This window comes from Tetrahymena thermophila (genome assembly GCF_000189635.1).
Source record: "Tetrahymena thermophila SB210 genomic scaffold scf_8254564, whole genome shotgun sequence".
Lineage (NCBI taxonomy): Eukaryota > Ciliophora > Oligohymenophorea > Hymenostomatida > Tetrahymenidae > Tetrahymena > Tetrahymena thermophila.
In genome coordinates, this window is record NW_002476335.1 from 613,301 (window position 1) to 634,853 (window position 21,553).

Here is a 21,553-nt window from a genome sequence, read left to right on the forward strand (position 1 = left end):
TTTGAATAAAATATTGCATAAGTAAATTATTAGTTGTTTATTAACTATTTAAGTATTTGTTATTATTTTTCATATTTCAAAAAGCATATTTTTGTAATTTAATAGTTAATAATTTTACTTATAATAACAAAATTGATTGTGTACTACTAAAATAGATTTTTTAAAGATTTATATCTTTTTCTAATTTGAAAAATGTGCCATTCCACTTGCGCAACGTGTAATTAAGGAAAAAATACCTTTGCTGATTGTACAGCTTGTAATGCTTCTAGATATCTATTTGACAATAGTTGTCTATGCCCTAAAGGATAAGATACAGATTCTAGCTATAATTGCTATGGTAAATATTAATCATATTTTAATTTAAAAGGAATTTTTAATTTTTAAAATAGATTTTGATAGCTCTGTTTCTAATTTATAAGACTTTGTTTATGCTCTATAATATGGATTATTGTCTCTAATGATTATTTCACTATTTATTAAAAGGCATATTCCATTAACAAGAAAGCTTCTTGACACATGCTAAACTATAGGGCTTCTATTTTATATACATCAATATTATGAACCAAGAACTACTGTTGCTTTTTAGCTTTTCTAAATGACTAACTTATCTACTTTAATCCCAAACTATATAGCAAACCATTTTTATGGATAGGATATGCAACTAAATGCTAGCAATACTTACACATATTTGAATATGGGTAATGAAAATTAAACTCCTGATTATAAGGTAAATATTTACTAAAATCTATTGCTTTTTCACCAGATTTAAATTATTAACTGTAAGAATACTAAATAATTTATCTTTAAATATAGTTTTTAATCAATGGAAAAAGTTCTAATTTTTTAATAAACTAATTGTAAGTATTCGTTATATGGGCAGTAGGATTGATCTTATTCTTAGTTGTTGGTGCTGGTATTAGTATTATTAATTAGGGAAAAGGCTTTTGTGAGTATATTAGATTCAATTTTATGAATTATGTATACATCATATTCTACTTTACTTTTTAAGAGAGCTTTTTAAACTTGTTTTTATAACTCAAAAATCTGTAATGGACTTAAGCAATTCATTACATTTCACTAGGAATATTAATTTTATATTTTGTTTTGGCTCTTTTTATTATAAGGAGCATTTTAATTTCCTAAAATTCTTATCCTAAGGATTAAATTTAAAAGAAAATTGAAATTTTTAGAAGAAGAGATTAATGCCACTTCTTATTTGCTTTTGAAGATCCTTTAACTGATATCTCTATTTAAGAAAAATCTGAAAAATCTGCACAGTCACCAACTGAGATTGTAACTAGTAGCTGGATAGTATTGTCTCTTATTTAAAAACTCATAATGACAGGAGTTATAGTATTTTAATATAATAATAAAGTAGAAATCTCATTAATTGTTATAATTGTTATCTTCTTCAAGTTATTCTTCTTAATAAGACCAATTAAAAATAAGGTAATACTTATTTTTTCTTTTTTAGCTGACTGTTATGTCGTTGTTGTGATTATACTCTCTGTTTATTCTTATTTAGTTTACTTACTTTGGCCTGGTATCCTTGTATTGAATTTTTTGATGATACTTGAAGATGTTTTTAGTAGCAAATTCTATCCTACTGTACAAGAAGTCAACTATTTAGAAAAGATAACTCATTTATAACAAAATGAAGAATATCAATAAAACCAAAAATTAAATTATCAAAAAAATTAAGAACTTGTTGTTTAAAATATTGCTTAAAGCTAGAATAATCCTTAACATATTAATAATAATCTTTCAAATTAGTAAAATTAGCTTGACTATAGCATTTAAATTCCTCTAAAAAATAGTTAGCAACAAGAATAATCAGTTTTGATTAAACAAGACAATTCTATGACAAATTAAAATTTAGCGTATGAGTAATCTCTGAACTAAGAAAGATTAGAATCGCAACAATATGCATAAAAATCAATGCGAAACAATATACCTGAAGTAATAAATATATCATAAAACTAAAATAACTAACATGCAATTACAGATAAGGAAATTATAGGAAATTTACAAAAATAGCCTCCAGCTGTCTAACCCAAAGCATAAAATTAGCAGATGATAGAAATGAAACAAAAATATTTAGAAAGAATGAGAAAATAAAATGAATCTTTGCTCTAAAAATAACCAACACAAGCTGAACTTAAAAAACCAAACTTAGATGATGAATATGATTTAATAAATGGTTCAAATTAACTGCAGAATAATTAAAATTTAAATAAATCAAAATAAAATTTACTTTTTTATGGTCCAGAAAATATTTCATAGAACAACTAAAACAATTTTAATAATAAAAAAAATTAACTTTCTGATGTGGCTCTAAAAGATTCTGATAGAAAAAGTAATAAAAACAATAATATTGATAAAGATTCCTTTTTTGACACTTAAGAAGAATATGATAATGATTACTCATAATTGCCATCTGTAAAGCCTTAAAATTCATTAGATAAGCAATAATTCAATTAAAATAAAGAAATGTAGAATGTTTAATAAAAACGCCAAAATAGCTATTAATAGTAACCTGATAGGAAGTAGTCGCTTGAGCAGAAAAAGATAGATGAAGAACTATCAAATTAATGGAAATTCAACTGATGCAATTATAATTTTATTTTTATTTGCATACTTTTCTTGTAAATATAAAAAAATTTTTCAAAAAGTTTGTGTAAAATATTTTATCATTACAATTTTTCGTATTTATTTTATTTGAGGTTAATAATATATTAATTATTTAACCAACGAAAATAGAACTATCAGACAAAATCAATCAATCAATTAATTAATTAATTAATTGAAGTAATTGGTTTTGTTTTTAAAATCATCTATATTTATGGAATGATTATTATTAAAGTAAATTCAAAAAAATAACTTGAGGAAATTAAAAAAATTAAAAAAAGAAATAAATTAAAAAATTATATCCTTCAAAGATTATTAAGATTTATAAATATTTTCAAAAATACGATAAAAAACTCTTTTGGTAGAATAGCAAGTATTGAAAAAATAACACATTAAATTTCAAAAATAGGAAGAACGCAATATACGTAGCCATGCAGAATTAGCAATAAAAAATGTAAACTATTTTAATAGCTTAGAGCTAAGTTTACTATTACATACGAGAGGGATTTTGGTCAACAATGTAGAGATTTTGTTAAGAAGTAAATAGTCATTGAAGCTTTAGAGATAGTTATTCAACTGCTTAATTATTTTTATTTTATTAAATTAAATAGCAATACAAAGCATTCGGCGATCCTTTCTTTATATTTTGGAAAGCATATGGTCTTTATCAGGAAGGTTTACCAAATGAAGCAATTAATGAACTAACTTCTATCTAACATAAGAAAGAAATTTAATACGCTACTATTGTAGCTTTGATTACTTATCATTTAAGTACTAATATTGTGGATAGGGTAACAAATCATTTATTTCATTCAGCTTTGATGCCTGATTATAGAAATTTAAATAATAAATAGATTCTAAAATCATTTTATGAATTAATTGAGTTGGTTTGAGTGATTTTTTTTTTTTTTTCATAAATAGGAAACTGTTTAAAATTTAAAATTTGAAGAATCAACATAAAGAAGATTGTCTAGTGATAAAGCTATTTGTTTGGCAGCATTTTTCTATGCATTCAATAAAGAACACGCAAAAGCTAGAGATTTAATAGATGAAATTCATTCAGATAACTTCAATATCAGAATTGCTTCTGCATGGTGCTATTTATTAGAAGTATTTTCAAATTTACGAATTTAAAAATTAGTTAAACTCTACTAAATCAATTTAAAAATATTATTTTAATGGACAAATAGGGTGGTAAATTCCTTGAAAAATCAGTGCAACTATTTGAAGAACTTTACAATGAATAGCATGAAATCAATAAAAATTTAGAATCCTTAATGGGAAGATCTAAAGCAAATGAAATGATAAAGAAATTTGATATTTCACTGAATACAATAAACGAAATTAATGTACTTTATCCAGACTTTAAAGGAGGTTTGATTGAAAAAGCAAAACTTTTAATGACTGTAATTTATTTTTCAAAAATAAAAAACGATATGAAATAAATCTATAAATCTTTCATAAAATAATTTTTATAATTAAATAAAAACCTATAGGTTGATGATTGGGAACAATTAGTTGATTATTGCAATAAGATTTTATATGATGATGATAAAAACATCATGGCTCTTATGCTGTTAACATTTTATACATTCGCAAGGGAGGGTGATATTGAAACAGGGTGCGAGAGACTTTAAAAGCTAATTCAAGCTGTGGAATTTAGTGAATCTAGAAACATGCAATTAATGTTTAAAATTAGTTAAGTTTTCTCAAGAATATCAGGAAGAAATACATAAATTTTAAAATTCACAATGAAGTTAGTTAATTAATGCAAATAATTAAGCCCTTTAAACGCATAGTACTTTTGCGAGCTTGCTTAATAACTTTTGATGGTAATTTTTATTAATTTGCATATTATTATTCTTCATTTTTTTTAACAATAGGTAAATCAATTTGAAAGAGCTGAATAGTATTTCTAAGAAGCTTCAGCAATAGATGTAGATAATAAAGAATGTTTGATGGGTTTGATTTTATCTAAAATCATGCAGGGATAAACAGAGGATGCTGAATCTTAAATTGATTTTATTAATTAAACAACTAATAATGGTGAAAGAACATCTGAAATTGCTTATTTGGAAGCTCTAGTTTCCACAAAGCAAGAAAATGTTGATCCTAGAGTTACAATTAAACTTTTGGAAGAAGTAAATTATTTTGATGAATGTTAATAATTTATTAAATAAGTTTATTTAATATAAAGTCTTTAAAGTTGCACATAGCTCAAGCTAATAGACTTTATCCAAGCTTTGATTTCTATATAGTTTTGAATCCTGATTTCCTCATGTCTCTATCTCAAGCTTATTTCTTTTAAGTTGGCATGAAAGAAATGCTTGCAGGAAAATAACCTCAAAATGGAGTTGCTTCTAAAGGTACAAAGCTTTTAGATTTTATAATCAAAAAGATTCCAGGACTCATTCCTGCTTACCTCCTTTAAGCTAAAGGAAAGATGTCCATGGGTAATACTTAAGAAGCATTAAAGAGTGTAACAAAAGTTATTGAGTAGGATCCTAAAAATGAGGAAGCATATATTCTATCTGCTATGATTGCATCGTCATCAAAAAACTTTAGTCTAGCTTAAAACCAACTTTAACAAGCATTATCTAATAATTTCATGATTAGAGATAATCCCCTCTTCATGCTTGTTAAAGGTGAGGTTGAGTATGCCTAAGGAAGTTATTAAGCTTGCTTAGAAACTATGAAAGCTGCATATGAAATTCCAGAAGTCAAAGATAAAGCAAATTAATCTAAAGTAGTTTCTGCAATGTCAGTACTCTAGTTTTCAGATAAGGATAGATGTTCCATATTTTTATTATATGCCAAAGCTCTTCAATAAAACAACAATTCAAAAGAAGCAAAAAAAATTATGACTTAAGCTATTTCCCAATTTACAGGAACAACAGAAGAAGTTAATGTCCTGATTGCTAATTCTGAAATTGCTTTGCAATCTGGTGATGTTAAGAAGGCTATTTCTATTTTAAAGGTAATTAATTTATTTTACATAATTAAGCAAAATTTGTCACTAAACATTTATATTTTTTAAATAACTATTAAGGGTGTTCCTTAAGAATCTCCTTATTTCTTAAGAGCTCGTTAAATATTGGCTGATGTCTATCTTGACTAGTTGAGAGATAGAAGAAATTATGCAAAATGCTATGCTGATTTAATTGAGATAGATCCTAGTTTTGATAACTACAAAATGCTTGGAGATGCTCTCATGAAAATTAGAGAACCAGAAGAAGCTTCAAGGGCTTATGAAAAGGCAGCCTTGATCAAACCTGATGATGAGTAAATCATTCAATTGTTAGGTCTTTCTCTCTGTCAAACCCATGATTACAATAAAGCCTTAACTTATTACGAAAATGCTTTAAGGATGAATCCTAAAAGACTTGATTTAATTATTGATTTAGGTAAGTTATGCATCTAGATTAAAAATTTCAACAGAGCAGAAGAAATTTTAAAACCTGATATATTTTCCGATGAATATTAATTACCAACTTATCAAAATTTGAAGAGAAATCAAGAAGGATTTTACTTAATCGCAAAACTTAACATTAAGAGAACTCCTCCAGGTGTTTTTACACCTATCGACATGTATAGAAAAGCCTTAAAAAAATCTATTTAGATTTAAATCGATGTTATAGGTAATTGAATTATTTTAAAAGCTTAACCCTAATTTAAATGCTTTAATTTATAAAATAGAAAAAGCTAAGTAAGAAGGAGAAGATGTAGAAAAAGAGAGAAAAACATTGGCTGACATGTATATTGAGCTTGCAAAATACACTAATTAATATGAGAAAAACGAGAAAGCAACACTTGATATCCTTGCTGAAGCTTCTAAATACACAAACAATTAAGATACTATGTCCAAAACAGTTGGAAATTAGGAAAAGATTCTTGAATTGGAAGTGTAAATGTACTTTAAGTCTAACTAAAAATTAGAATGTGAAAATAAGTGTAATTTGTTGCTAAAGTTGAACCCTAATAATGATTTAGCTTGCTTAACACTTGCTGAACTCTTGCTTCAAAAAGATGAATACTCTTAGGTAATTTCTTTGGTCGTTTGAATAAATAAAACTATATTTATTTACTATTAAAAATAAAGGCTATTGAATAATTCAAAAAGATACTATAAGATAGACCAAATAATTATGGTATTTTAGCAAAATTAATTGATTTCTTTAGAAGAAGTTTCCAAATTAACGAAGCCAAAACTTATATTGAAAGAGCAGAAAAAAAGGCTACTAATACTAATGATCCCGGTCTTTGTTATTGCAGAGGTCTTTATCATAAATACAACAGGTTTTAATTTTTTCTCATATATTGGATTATTTTTAATTCTATTATTTTTTGAAATAATACAATTAGATCTCCTAAGGATGCTCTTAATGAGTTCTCTAAAGCAAAAAAATCCTCATAGTATGCTGAAGAAAGCTTAGTTAACATGATTGATATATATCTAAATCCTGATTAAGATTTATATTATTCAAACGTTGAAGAAGGCCCAAAAGTAGTTGATGAAGTAAATTTGAGAGCTTGTGAATCTCTTCTTAGAGAAATGCAAATAAGAGCATCTTATCTTAGATATATTGTTATGGAGAGTTACGTGTTCTTTTTAGGAGGTCCTCGCTATAAAGGAGGATTAGAGTAAGGCTTAAAGAATTTAAATGACATCTTAAAAACTAATAATGATTATATCCCAGCTATGCTTGCTTTAGCAGTAGGTAAATTCATTCAAAAAAAATCAACCGATGCAAAAAATCTGCTAAAGCTTCTTTGGAAGAGATAATATACTACTGAGTATGGTGAAGACCTTGAAAGAGCTTGGCTTTTATCTGCTGATTCTTTTATTGCCGTAAATAAAATTTATAATAATTGTATTTTAATAAGATTTTTTAAACTTATCAAAAGATCTAAAAGTATGATTCTGCAGAAGAAATTTTAAAGAAATGCTTAAAATATAACCAATCTTGTGGTAATTTTAATAAATTTAGTGTATATTTTTCAATTTTAATTTTCGTGTATTAGGAAAAGCAGAGGAGTACATGGGTTTAATTAAAGAGAAAGAATAGTCTTATGTAGATGCTGCAACTCATTACGAAAAGGCATACAAATTAACTAATGAAAAATCAGCATCAATTGCATTTAGACTTAGTTTCAACTATCTTAAAGCTAAAAGATATGTTGACTGTATAAATATTTGCAAAAAAATTTTAGTGCTTTTCCCAAATTATCCAAAAATAGAAAAGGATTGCTTGGAAAAGGCTCGTTAGGCTTTAAAATGAAGAGAATATAATTAAACAGCATAAAACACTTTTTTACAATTTATTATAAATTAAATCTAAATAGTTATTTTTAAACAGTTATGATCTTATATATCAATTATTTATTAATAAATTAGCTCGTTTGTTTTTTAATATTACTTAAAATTATTTTCAATATTTATTTTTCACTTTTTCAACATAAAAATCCAAAATTTTTAGTTTTAATTAAATATAAATTAGTTGACTGACATGATTAATGTAATTTTACTAAAAACTTGTGTATTATCACTCATACCTTATCTATTTAATTTTACCATTTTAATTAGGAAAAATTTATTTGATTTCAGCTTCTAATCTTAAATAATTATAATATTTAAAAGTAGAATAGTCAGTCAGCATTAAAGTAACCTAACAATTTTTATTCACAAATGGAAATATATTTTACAAAATAAAAAATCAGAATTTTATTATTATTCTTAAAGTAATGTTAAAAATAAATGAAAAAGATTTTTGAATATTTTAAGTATCTTGCGTAATAGATGTAATAAGCTGTAAACTCTTAATAAAAGAAGTTAATTCTTTTCCAAAAGGCTATATATAACTCATATAACACCAAGTTTTAATCTCAAAATAATAAATCTATTTAAAAGTTTAATTAGTATCATAATAAACGAGCAATAAAAATGAAATTTACAAAAGAAATTTATAAGGGATATGTTTAACTTAAAAGAAAAAGGTTTTGGGTAACAAGGCATTTAATACTTTATGAAGATAGATTAGCCTATACTGAAAGCGAAAGCGATATTGAAGTAAGAGGAGAATATTACTTAATGTCAATCGAATTCAATGAATTAGATGGTAAAGAATCAAAGTTGATATAAATGATAAAAAAAGATAATAGAGAAGTTTTACTAATTGATGCAGGAAGTTAGCATAAAAAATGGATATAAAAAATATAAATGACTAGACAAAGGCTTTTATAGTAAAGAGGATTGCCATCTGAAGATTTATAAGCATCATCATCATTAAGTAGAGTTCAGTAGTCTCGTGATACGCTAAGCTAAAAAGAAAATAAATCATAAGAAGATGAGTCAGAAACTTGGGATACAAATAGGATGAATAAACCTGAGTTTGTTATTAAAGATCCTTCATTAAAGGCTTTTAATTATAATAGAGGGTATTACATTATAGATAAAAATTTAGTGCCTGAGCACTAAAATAACTCATTAATTTAGGAAGGTTTTGGTGTTCTCTCTTCTGTGGATTCAGATTCAAAGTACTTGATTTCAGCAGGTTCCAATTTTTTAGTTTATTAGCTTGGTAAATACTCTCAAGCAAAATTAGACTTATTTAAGTAAGTTCAAAAAGGTTTTTTGCTTTTAAGAAATGTGATAGTTGAATAATTTATTTGGAAGCTGATATCTTTGTTAGGAATATATTTTCTATTTTATTTTGAAATGCTAGGTGCTTTCTATGTATCCTTAATAGCTTTCTATGTCATCTTTTTTAGGGGATAAGTTTACTAAATTATGAATAGAATCTAATTAAATGACTATGATTTTTATATAAACGGTTACTTTAAAACTAACATTAATGAATTTTTGAAATATGTCAAATCTAATTAAGATATTTAATGCACCATGACTTACTAAGATAAAAAGGTTTTCATGAAACTTAAAAATAAACAAACTAAGCTAAGTCTCACAATCGTTTGTTTTCTATCTATTTTTGATTATGATGGGTTCACTATTCATACTCTCTGCAGAGGATCTAAAACAAGCTATTTATAGTCTATTTAATTCTTTGAGCAATCACTTCTAGAAATAAAGAGAATGAGAAAAAATACTACCAGCATACTATATTAATACCATTAGCAATACTAAGATACTATATTCAAAAACACTCATACTTCAACAAAATATATTAATATGAATAAAATAGAAGCATAAGCAAATTAAAATTAGAATTAAATTTAAGATAAACCATTTTAATAAAAAAATGTGTAGAATTTGAACATAGATGAATAAAAAAATTAAGTTAATGAATAAGTTTAAAAATAAAAACCATAAGAATAAGTAAATCCAATTACTTAAATACAAAGCCCGCCTGCTATAAGTGGATAAGAATAGGTTTACAAAAATTAACTATCAGATTTAGCTGAATAAATGATTAGCCTATCCTAATTAAATGCTTAAAATAATTGGGAATTAATAGATAAAGATAAGTTTATACAAGTTCACAGGAAATTTAATGAAGAAAAAGGACTTGTTTATTGCAGAGGAGAATGTAAAATATAAACCAGTGTAGATGAATTAGTTTCATTCTTGTTTGATATTTAAAATTAAAAACACTATAACAGTTACTTTGACTATGGTGAAGATGTTGAAGTATTTACAAATGATATGAAAATCATATATTCTATAACAAAAAAAATAGTTATTATCAGTCCTAGAGATGTCTTGGCACTGCAAGGAATAGTCAGAATAGGAAACGATGTAAGAAATTCAAAATTAATATATTATTTATTTAATATTTACATTTTATATTTATAAAAGACACTTATTTGCTGCTAGAGTATTTATGATAGATAAAGACAACCTCATAAGAAGGATGCAGTTAGAGTTGATTTGTTTATAGGTGGATTTTTGATTTAGCCTATTTCTAGTACTGAAGTTAATTGCATTTATGTTGTCTGTTCTGATCCAAAGGGAAAAATCCCATAATATATCAAAAATATGGGAATGAAAGATTAGGCATACACTCCTAATTTAATTAGAAAATATTTTGATAAGAAAAAGAAAGAAATAAAATGATATTTATACTATAAAATTAATAGATTAGTTATTATATATTATGAAGATTTAATAGATAGATTTAGTATTTAAACATATATTCTAAATACATAAACTTAATATACTTATTTATACATTATTTTATAATTATTTAATTATTAACAAAATTTTGTTTTCTGTTCCCATTACTAATTCTTTTAAATGATTATTTGTACTCTTTTATTTACCTGTAAAATATATAAATTCTAATTATAATTAAGCTAAATAGATAGGTAGACAGATTGAAAGAAAGAAAGATACATAATATATATAAATAGTTTTAAAATTAGATAATTGTTTTTTTAAAAAGTAAGTATGGATCAAAAAAATAGCGAAAATAACTAGATGTAGATAGAAGAAGAAAACTCTTCTTAAAAAATTAACTATTATCATAATCATGATGTTAATTAAAAACTTGACTGTTTGGAAGGTTATATGCATAATCATAGGTCATAGTATTGCAAAATGTGCAAAAGGACAAGCAAAGATATTGGGAATAATCACAATAATTTCAATTTAGATACATGTTTTGATAATGATAATATTAAAGAAGAAAGTAAAGGATATGAAAGAAATCAAGATTACTATTATGATAGTTATTCCCACTTTAACATTCATGAAGATATGCTCAAGGATAAAGTCAGAACCAAGGCATACATGAAATCTATCTTAGATAATAAGAATTTATTTGAAGGAAAGATTGTACTTGATATTGGTTGTGGTACAGGTATTTTAAGTATTTTTGCTGCTAAGGCAGGGGCAAAGCATGTATATGGAGTTGATAACGCTAATATTATTTTACATGCAAAAGCAATTGTTAAAAATAATAATTTAGCAGACAAAATTACACTAATTTAAGGTAAAATGGAAGAAGTAGAATTACCAGTAGAAAAAGTAGATATCATTATTTCTGAATGGATGGGTTATTTTTTACTTTATGAGTCTATGCTAGATTGTGTATTAGATGCAAGAGACAAATATTTAGCATCAGATGGTCTAATGTTTCCTAATAAGGTATTAACAAAATTTGTTAATTTTGAATATTCCTTTCTTAATATATATGTTTTCCATTAAACTTAAAAAATTATTATTAGGCTACTATGTTTATCTCAAGCTTCTGTAATGACGAAATATATAATTAAAGATTTGATTTTTGGGATAAAGTATATGGAGTTGATATGTCTTGCATGAAATAATGGGTCTATAAAGAACCTTTAGTGGAGTAAATTATTTACATATGTTTATTAATAAGAAGAATAAGTAATTTACTACTGTATAAATAATTAATAGTTAAGCTGATAGAGGGACTATTAATGGAGATTTTGTAAAATTAATAGAATTTGATTTAGAAACAGTGAAAAAAACTGATTTGGATTTTGTTGCTGAATACACTTTAAAGATAAGAAGAGATGATTATGTTTAGGGAGTAATAATATGGTGGGATGTTTACTTTAATTATTGCAAAATACCAATTAAATTATCAACAAGCCCATTTGCAAGTGAAACTCATTGGAAATAAACTATGTTCTTTATAGAAAATGAGGATATACCTGTGATTAAAGGTGATACCTTATCAGGTAAAGTAGCTGTAAAGAAATGTACTAAAAATCCAAGAGATTTGGATATAAAAATACAATTTAAACTTGAAAACCGCGAAATAGATTTTGACAAATCTTTTGTCTACAAAATGAATTGAAAAATTTTATAAAACATATCATTTATTTAACTAGTTTATCTACTTATTTATAATTAAAAAGTTAAAAAAAATCTTTTATACTTTTAAATTATTAATAATCAAAATTATTTCTGATAAACATAATTATTTGTTTAATTTATATAATTTTTAAAATAAAATTAGTTAAATGAAAGGCTATTTTTTCTAAAAAATTTAATTGTCTAACAACTATTTATTTATTGAACTATCATAAAAATTATCATATATGGAATATAAAGACATATAAAAAGAGTTAGAATAAATTGAGTTTAAATTAGATTTAGTGGGTTCGAAAACCTAGAGAATTCTATTTTGTTTTTAAAAACTCTTCCTTGATAATAAATTAATTTAGTACCGTAAAACCTCGTTAAGGAAAACGAACGAATTGCGAGGTAAGAGGTAAAAGTCTTAAAATTATTATACTGAAATTAAAATTTAATAAAAATTATGAAATATCTGCTAAAATTTCTGAATATATGATATATATAAATCATTAAGATTATTTTTTTAGATTTTTTTATAAAATTTGATGAATTATTTTTAAATCTAATTTTTAACTATTTGGCTGAATAGAAAAAATATCAATTTCCATCTATCCCAAATCAAATTATCTTTAAAAAGTCCTTTTACAAATTTATTCAATATAATCATTGTTTAAAATTTTGATTGCAGTTAGTTTTTATTGATTATGTATACTTTTAATTATTTATTTATAATTTGGTTTGCTATTTTGTTATCTAAAAGATTTTTAATAAATTACATATATGAATCAATAAAAAAAAGCTAAATTATAGATTTAAAACATTTATAAGAAGCATTTTATGAATAATTAAGTAAAGCTTATTATAATTTATAGGATTTAATATGAATGTTTTTCATTTGTTAATAATATATTTTATATGATATATCAAGAATTTTATCTAGAAAAGCTTTTAAATTATTTCATAGTAGAAGTAGAAGAATGAAGAAATTTCCCTCCTTCTGTCTTAGATTTTCTTTATGCAAGAGAGTTTTCAAGAATTCCATAATCATCTGATCGCATTTATCATTACAATAAGTAAATAAATAATTTATTAAGTTTTTATTAAAAATGAAAAATGATACAATTAACTTCTTATGGAGAATTTAATGAAAGCTTGCTTAATCTACTTTTTGTACTTTTATTTAACTAAGAAATACTTTAATCAGGTAAATATCCTACTCTTCCTATTTTATAAAATGTAATATATTTAAATTAGATGAAAAGTATTAAATAGTTGTAAAACAATTTTATAAATAAATAAGTTATTTAATTTTAATATTTTACTTGCATTGTGGCTAATATTATTTGCTAGGTATTTTCTTTTCATATTGTCTAACTCAAATTATTTAAAACTGTACATAGAAGTTGTGCTTACTAATCTCTTTTGTATTCCCTAAATAAAAATTTTTAGTTAAAAATAAACGAAAATTTCTAAAAAATTTTGCTCTATATTTTATTTATAACTTATATTTTACCAAGTTTTCATGATTAATTTGGTTTGCCTATCTTATACGATTTTATATTTTACTAGTAGCATGTGATGCTCTGAATGAATCAAGCTAATCGCTAAATGCTGAGTATTTTCTTGAATCTATATTCATCATTTTATCTCTCAAAAGCTAATTTTCATAAGATATCTTCAAACCTTATTCTAATTTATTTATTTTTGAACATTACTTTCTTAAAAAAGAAATAAATATTTACATCTATCTCTTTTCCTATGTTTTAAATCCACTGCCTTAAAAAAAGAGGGTTAAAATGGCTCTTAGCAATTAACCTCTGGTTTTACTTAGGTAATATTGCTGAATATTTTATTTTAGAACTAATTATAAATAAAAAGTATTAATTTTATATTGATACTCAGCTCTTCAAATAAATTTGAATGAAATTCTAATACTTTTTTGAGATCTAATTACTCACATATTTTACTTTGGCATAGTTAATTCCACATTTGATTTTACAATTTACTTGCTTGCTACTTATGAAGAATATTTTATTCTAATATTTTATGAAATATGCTCTGTTTAAGATTGATAAATAATAAAGTTAATTTGATATTAATTTTTGAAAATTTTATTAAAAATTAAATTCTACTAATATATCTATCTACTTTTTAACAATTTTATGAAGTATGGTTACATGATGATTTCTCTTAATAAAGAGTAGGCTTTAATTTAAACAGGCAGACTTCAACTAATTTTTCATATAATTTTATTAACAAACAAAAAAAATTTATAAATAGAAATCCACCTAAAACTATTAAGCTATTTCTAAATTAAAATCTCAAATAATTAATTAATAATTAATTTCACTAAATGTATTAATTTTTCATGTATTTAGATATTATTTTTTTATGAATTACTTGTTCCTTTAATTTATTTTAATAAAGAGTGGATTAGTTTTTTGAAAAAAACAATAAAATAAAAAGCTAAAAAGAAAATAATAAAGTGAAAAATTTTTAATTTGTAATGAATAAAAAATTGAATTAGTAAAAATATTTGTTTTTAAACAAATTATTTTAGAATTAAATATCATTTTAATTTAATTTTAAGTGAAAAAAAGTTAAATAATGCTATCTTCAAATAATGGCCTATTTTGTACCTAAAATAAATTTCCAAAAAGAAAATTAAAAATAATTTATATCATGAAATTTTAAAAGTATAACTTTTGTAAATACTAATCAATGTTAATGATATGTATGATTGATTGATATTTGAATACTAAGAAGAATTACAAAAAATAAAGGATACATATTTATTATCTTGTCAGTATTTAGTAAGTCAATTGATTTTAGTTAATCAATCAAAATCAAAATTTAAAAATTATCTTTGAAAACTAAGAGTCAGCTATTTCTAAAATCTATTTATTAAATCAATAAAAATTTTAGTAGTTTATAAATTTATAATTTAGCATAGAAAAATAGTTTAAAAACAAACAAAAAACAGTTTAAGAAATTAAGAAATGCTTAACTTTTAAACCAAGTAATATATCACTTAGCTCATTTTTAAAAATTGTTAAATAAGATAGGATAGATAGAACATTTTGCAATTTAGATTTACAAATTATTTATATTGATGTGAAATATATTAAAGTTCATCTTAAATATTAAATAGCAAACCTAAAAACTTGCCTCCTCTCCCTTAGTAATAGCCAAATTAAGAAAAAAACAATATATTTGAAAGGAAACCATTAGGACCAAGCAATCAAATTTAAAAAGATCAAGGACCTCCATCAAATTTACCTAAAAAAAATATAGAACTTGAAAATGTAAATAATGAAAATGTTCCACCAGCTTAAGGAGGTTAAATATAAGCTAAAGAAAAGGCAGTAAAAAGAGAGAAAAAGCAGGGTATAAAAAAGAATATAACTGATAATAAAATAGTGCTTCCATAAGATATATCGTAAGAGGATAGAGTAGGAGAGGATTTTAACGCAGATCACAAAGATGATAATTTAGGTTTCTTGTTAAAAGAGAAACCTATTAAAGGAGCCTCTTATAAAGAAGGTATGTATGTATACTAATTTTTTCAAAATTAATGAGTATGCTTATTAATTAATTTAAACGATGAAAAATAGAAATAATTATTTGTTTATTCATTGATTTATTTATTAATACATCAATTCATCGTTTTTATACATAAAAACTAATTTAAAATGCTTATATAAATAGACTTGAAAACAGGAAAATTTATATATATATCAAATAAATATATGGAGTAGATCTTGGATGAATCTAAAGAAGAAGCGAAAGCTCATGAAGGGGTGGAGGATGAAGATAATAAGTGGTATAAGTTGATAGATGATTTTAACTCTATGATTTATAGGTTTATATTCTTACTACAAGGCCTTCTTTCAGGTTTTAGATTTATTTAGCTTTAAGCTTTTTTTGAAAGAAATTTGATTTTATTTAAATTAAATAAATATTCTTAATTACATTAAAAGGGCTGCTTATCATGATTTCAATTACTAGCTTTAATCCTCAATGGACATCTGATTCATACAGATACAGATTAAATTAAATTATTTGGATTATAGCTCTTATATGCTTCTTTGGATAAATTTACATATATATGGTCAGCAATTAGAGATGTAAATTATTTATTTTGTAGTTATCAAACTAAATATATTCAATATAGGCGAATATAGCTTTACAAATGGATCTCCCAATCTTTAAGAGCATAAAAATTTTAAAATGAGGGCATTGGTTAATTTGATAAGTAATACAATTTTTAATATACTCTTAAAACTATAACTATATTTATTAATTAGTATATGGTGTTATTTACTACTGCGTTATGATTGCACATTACTACGTTTCTATGTTAACTTACACACCAACAATTTCAGATACAGTTAATGCTTATGATAGTGCTAAGCAAGGTTATTCTTACTTAGTTACAATATCAGCTGTTTTTGGGTTTTTTGGATGGGCAATTGTTGGAAATCAGACTAAATCCAATTATGTTGAAATGGAATATGATGATGAGTAATTAATAAATTTTTAAATTTTAATTAAACTCATTTTAAATAAATTATAACTTTATTAGTGATTTAACAAAGGCTGGAGATGATAGTGATGAAGAAATATGAATTCAAATAAAATTTTATTCATTCTGTTTTTCTTATACTAAAATTCAGATATTTCGTGTAAAATAAATCCTTTCGAGAACATCTTTCACATAATTAATTACCTTAAATAGCAAAAAACTTTAAAAAATACTTTTGATCTTTGCAATTAATTTTTGAATTTAATGAATAAAAACAAAAAAAAGGTAAGCAAATAAATACCTTTTTTATTATATTTATATTATTTATATAAAAAAATTATTTTAATTCCTTCCTACTAATTATTATCTGTTTATATTTATTTTTTATTTTGGTATTTGTGAAAATCAACATTTGCATTAAAGTTTTGATTTTAAATTCTCTAAAAAAAGTTATTCAGGATATATTTATCTAAAACAAATTATTTGTTAAATAAATTAATAAATTATGTATTCTTGAAAATCAGATTTAAAATTTTTTTAAATAGTTTACTGAAACAATCAAACACAATTTACTTAAATAGCAAAACAAATTTCTATATTTTTTGTTTAATTGATTTTAATTTAATTAATATAAACAAGAAAACGAATAACAAATATATTTTTTACTAAACTTCTTTTATTTTAAAAAAATTATTTCAATTTTTACTCATAATTAATTATTTGTTTTTTTATTTTTGCATTTGAAAATTAGCATTTGCATTAAAGTTTTGTTTATATATTAAATAAGAAAATTTATACACAATTTATTTTTCTAACTATCAAAAACAAATTATTTGTAAATATCTTAAGAAATTACATCTCTTTAAATAATACAAATTAATATCTTAGTTTCTAACATAATAAATAAAAATAAGAAAATATAAAAAAAGTTTGTAAAAAATTTAATTTAAATTTTATAAAAAACAAAACTTTATAATTTGAAGATTTTATCTCTTCTTTTAAATAAATCAATTAATTTTTATCTATTTTACATTTATCTAATCAGTTAGCATTAACATATTTATTGTTACTTACAAATTAGTATTAATGCAAATCATTATTAAGTTAAATCTAAATTTGTGTTTGAATTTCAATAAATATTTATTTATCTATTTTTTTATCAAAAACTTTAATGGCAATTTTTATTGATAGAAATTTACTTGCTTGATTAAATTTTCAAAAAGTGGGAGGAATTATTTTGTGGATTTTATAAGCGAAGTTAATTAAAGAGCAACCAATAAAATTAAATAAGTTTTAGTTGTGCTGCTTTTTTGTTATGAATATAGATTTGATTGAATTTGATAATCACTAAGTACCTAAAATCGTAGTCAAGTATTATTAATTAATAAATAAATTAAATTAATTAAAAAGAATGTGTTTATAATTAAATCCATACAACTTTCTTTTAATTTTATAATTCTATTCCATCCATTAATTAAATACATATAAGATTTATTTTGAGTATTTTGAAAATAGAGGCCAATATGAGTAGTCCTATAAGGAAAGCTAATCATACTCCTTCTATTCCATTTAATGAAGAAGCAGAGAAAACAGCAATTTTTCTACCTGCAATAGATCTTAAAAGCTAAAATACAACACCAAGGAGTAGCTTGGTATAAGCTCCTTTGTCACATTAAGCTACCGCTAATAGCTAATCGTCAATTTAATCTAATTTCATATACAATTAAAAATCTGTAGAAAAGACCTACATTCATGATAATTCAAAAAGAAATTACTAATCATCTTGCCAATAAGATATATTAAATGGAGTTTAAAGAATTTCAAAAGAGCCTTCAAACCAAAAAGAACTGGGGCTGCTTAAAGAAGCATCAATTATCCATAATTATGGCCCAAATAGAAGAAGCATTTAATTAAATTAAAGTAACGAAAGATCTGGCTAAAATCTTTACAATAATAGCTATGGATATTAGATAAATTTAGAAAGAGATTTAAGATTAAACCAGAGTTATGAAGTAAATATTAGCAATTCAGCAAGATCAAAATAAAATAACTATTCAAACTCTATTAATTCTTCTCTAGTATCAATCAACAACTAACAAAAATATAGAAGCTAAAGTTGTCAGCGCAAGCCTTCGGATTAACTAATACTCGGATCAATTGATTTCAACAATTTTAATCACATATACGCATTTACTCCACAGTCAGCACCTAATAGCTAGATAGAAGGAACATTTATCACTAGAAAGAACATCAATTAGATTAAGACTTTAAGCTATCCTCATACAAACATTGTTGATTAACATATCTCATAATAATAACATTAGAGGTAAGCAAAAGAAGATAACTTAATAACTTTAAACAAAATTAAAGAATCAACAACACCTAATCCTCTATCAAACCCTTTTGATCCATTAAAGCAAGAAACTTAAATACATTTTGATACAGATGGATGTCGTAAGAAGATGTAAGATGAAGCACAATCTCAAAGTGAAATTAAAAGAGATAACCGCTTTCCTAAGGGGTTTTTTGTTTAAACTCCAACTTCTTCAAAAAGACGTACTATTCGCTTGAATCAAAACATTTACTAAACTCCAATCGAAAAAAAAGAAAACTAGATATAAAGCTTTACTAATATAAATGAATATCAATTTACTTTTGGAGACGAAGAATCTGAAATTCAAGATAACAACTTACAAAACAACATTTAATCATCTAAAAATTCTAATATGTATTAATTGTAGAATTAATCATTGAAAGTTGGCTATTAATTTGATAATAATTAATTAGAAAAAATTAAGTAGTGTAATTAGGATGACAAACACAAAGACTATTTAAACCAATAAATTACTAAAAATGATGTATGCAGATCAGTTGCTGCCAAAGGAGGAATAAGTCTTTCAGCTAATCAACAAAGACCAGACGAAAATGCTGTTATAGACTAAGTTACTTTTGGTCTCTTTCCTATGAGAGATCATAGTTCAAATTAAAATTAAAATTTAATCATACACTCTCCTCTGAATGAATCTCCTGTTCAAACAACATCTGCAGGTGTAAGAAAATATTAAAAACCAAAATCACTATTATTCAAAAAAATGTTTGAAAAAGTTAATTCATTAATCGATGATCAAAAAAGAGCTGATTGCAGTCAACATCAAGAAAATAGTGAAATTGGTGATTCTCCTTTGCATGGTAGTGAGCGTTTAATTAATAGTAAAAACTATTAATAAAGATAAAATATGGCTAAAGTCTTTCATTCGCGTTAATCTTCACCAAAAAATAAATAATTTAGATAACCAAATGGAAAAAAAATAGGGCTTGCTTCTTCGATATTGGAGTAAATAAAAGATGCAGACAATTAAATTTAAATGATTAATTATGCTTAATCTAGAAATAATCAAGAGAGTCCTTAAGACAGAGAATGCGTTCAATAAACTCCAAAATCTATTGAAAACTCAAAAAAAAACTCTGTAGAAAATGATAAAAACTAAGTTTTTTTGCAGTTTTAAAAGAAACTTAGTTTTTAATTGAATAATAATTAAAATACAAACACTACAACAGAAACTTAAAAAAATCCCTAACTTTATCCTTTAAATAGCTAAGTAAAGAACAAAAATTCTATAAAATCTTCTGACCATTAGCAGTAAGATGGGTTAACATAGGTAGTGTGCTAAAATAATGATAAGTTAAATAAATGGCTGTAGGAACACAGTTAGTTTAAATAGTCAAGTATTGCTGACTATTAGATGTATGTAGGTATTTCTTGCTATTCCGTTACCCCAAATTAACAATAAAGTGCAAGAGCTAGTTATAATTAAGAAGATGAACAAAATAAACTTCCAAATAACACATTCACAGATAAAACTCGACTCTATAATAATGTTTAAATTTCAAATAATATTTAATAAATGCAGATTACTAATTAAATCCAAAATAATAATGATACATCTATAAATAATATCTAAAGGTAATCTGCTTAAAAAATACAAATTTAATCTAATAAATTATCACTAAAATAAAAGTAAACTACTAAAAAACACCTTTAAGCAAACTTCAAATTAAATAGTGCTTCAGATTTAGATATTTAGAATGCTTAAATTGGTTAATCATCTAACTGTTCTCCTAAATCTTTAAAAAAGAAAGCTGTTGTTAGAAAATTAAGTAGCCTATAAATTAATGATTAAAGCCCTTCTCCTGATGAAAATGCTCAACTAAAGTAAAATTAATGTAATTAAATAATTGATAAGCTTGGAGATCTATAAAAAATTTCATAAGACTCCATATAAATTAAAAACTCTTAGTATAAGACAGATAAGCAATAAAACAAAAATTTAAGTATAAAACAAAGTTTACAGTTTGAAAAGATATCCTCTATAAAAAAAGATTCTAAAATAAAAGGAGAAAATACTAAAAACAATGCTAATAAAAATATTGGTCCCTGGATTAATGAAAAAGATGACATAGAAGATGATATTATGATGGAAAGAATACTTCAAAATTAAACTCAAATTAAAATTTAATGACACTTTTTCACAAATAAATAAATAGTTAAAATTAAAAATATATTACAGTAACTTGTTAATTAAATATATAAAATCAATCAAAATATAATTGAT

At 23.8% G+C, this 21,553-nt stretch overlaps 7 protein-coding genes across 7 annotated transcripts; 6 read left to right on the forward strand and 1 right to left on the reverse strand. All coding sequences in view use genetic code 6, as the record gives it.

Moving 5' to 3' along the window:
* Nucleotides 1–192: 192 nt before the first annotated feature.
* On the forward strand, nucleotides 193–2,607 carry TTHERM_00219460 (transmembrane protein, putative; the record flags this gene model as incomplete). The annotated part of the gene is made up of 3 exons (XM_001020618.2): nucleotides 193–337; nucleotides 390–727; nucleotides 814–2,607. The coding sequence occupies 3 exons, from the start codon at nucleotides 193–195 to the stop codon at nucleotides 2,605–2,607; spliced, it is 2,277 nt and encodes a 758-aa protein (XP_001020618.2).
* Nucleotides 2,608–3,059: 452 nt separating this feature from the next.
* Nucleotides 3,060–7,907, forward strand: TTHERM_00219470 (tetratricopeptide repeat protein; the record flags this gene model as incomplete). The annotated part of the gene is made up of 13 exons (XM_001020619.3): nucleotides 3,060–3,167; nucleotides 3,240–3,419; nucleotides 3,550–3,738; nucleotides 3,819–4,034; nucleotides 4,125–4,460; nucleotides 4,512–4,769; nucleotides 4,826–5,605; nucleotides 5,678–6,266; nucleotides 6,325–6,668; nucleotides 6,728–6,924; nucleotides 6,991–7,477; nucleotides 7,534–7,597; nucleotides 7,651–7,907. The coding sequence occupies 13 exons, from the start codon at nucleotides 3,060–3,062 to the stop codon at nucleotides 7,905–7,907; spliced, it is 4,005 nt and encodes a 1,334-aa protein (XP_001020619.2).
* A 518-nt stretch (nucleotides 7,908–8,425) lies between these two features.
* TTHERM_00219480 (START domain protein) lies at nucleotides 8,426–10,699 on the forward strand (the record flags this gene model as incomplete). Its single annotated transcript, XM_001020620.2, has 2 exons — nucleotides 8,426–10,381; nucleotides 10,442–10,699. 2 exons carry the CDS (start codon nucleotides 8,426–8,428, stop codon nucleotides 10,697–10,699), a joined length of 2,214 nt encoding a protein of 737 aa, XP_001020620.2.
* A 333-nt stretch (nucleotides 10,700–11,032) lies between these two features.
* On the forward strand, nucleotides 11,033–12,413 carry TTHERM_00219490 (arginine N-methyltransferase; the record flags this gene model as incomplete). The annotated part of the gene is made up of 3 exons (XM_001020621.1): nucleotides 11,033–11,731; nucleotides 11,812–11,939; nucleotides 12,008–12,413. 3 exons carry the CDS (start codon nucleotides 11,033–11,035, stop codon nucleotides 12,411–12,413), a joined length of 1,233 nt encoding a protein of 410 aa, XP_001020621.1.
* Nucleotides 12,414–13,338: 925 nt separating this feature from the next.
* TTHERM_00219500 (hypothetical protein) lies at nucleotides 13,339–14,594 on the reverse strand (the record flags this gene model as incomplete). Its single annotated transcript, XM_001020622.2, has 7 exons — nucleotides 13,339–13,463; nucleotides 13,536–13,637; nucleotides 13,738–13,846; nucleotides 13,929–14,104; nucleotides 14,158–14,275; nucleotides 14,351–14,451; nucleotides 14,564–14,594. 7 exons carry the CDS (start codon nucleotides 14,592–14,594, stop codon nucleotides 13,339–13,341), a joined length of 762 nt encoding a protein of 253 aa, XP_001020622.2.
* An 820-nt stretch (nucleotides 14,595–15,414) lies between these two features.
* On the forward strand, nucleotides 15,415–17,043 carry TTHERM_00219510 (transmembrane protein, putative; the record flags this gene model as incomplete). The annotated part of the gene is made up of 7 exons (XM_001020623.3): nucleotides 15,415–15,434; nucleotides 15,567–15,958; nucleotides 16,124–16,309; nucleotides 16,396–16,542; nucleotides 16,590–16,670; nucleotides 16,723–16,939; nucleotides 17,001–17,043. The coding sequence occupies 7 exons, from the start codon at nucleotides 15,415–15,417 to the stop codon at nucleotides 17,041–17,043; spliced, it is 1,086 nt and encodes a 361-aa protein (XP_001020623.2).
* A 1,321-nt stretch (nucleotides 17,044–18,364) lies between these two features.
* On the forward strand, nucleotides 18,365–21,460 carry TTHERM_00219520 (hypothetical protein; the record flags this gene model as incomplete). Its single annotated transcript, XM_001020624.2, has 1 exon — nucleotides 18,365–21,460. The coding sequence occupies exon 1, from the start codon at nucleotides 18,464–18,466 to the stop codon at nucleotides 21,458–21,460; it is 2,997 nt and encodes a 998-aa protein (XP_001020624.1). The 5' UTR covers nucleotides 18,365–18,463.
* Nucleotides 21,461–21,553: the final 93 nt, after the last annotated feature.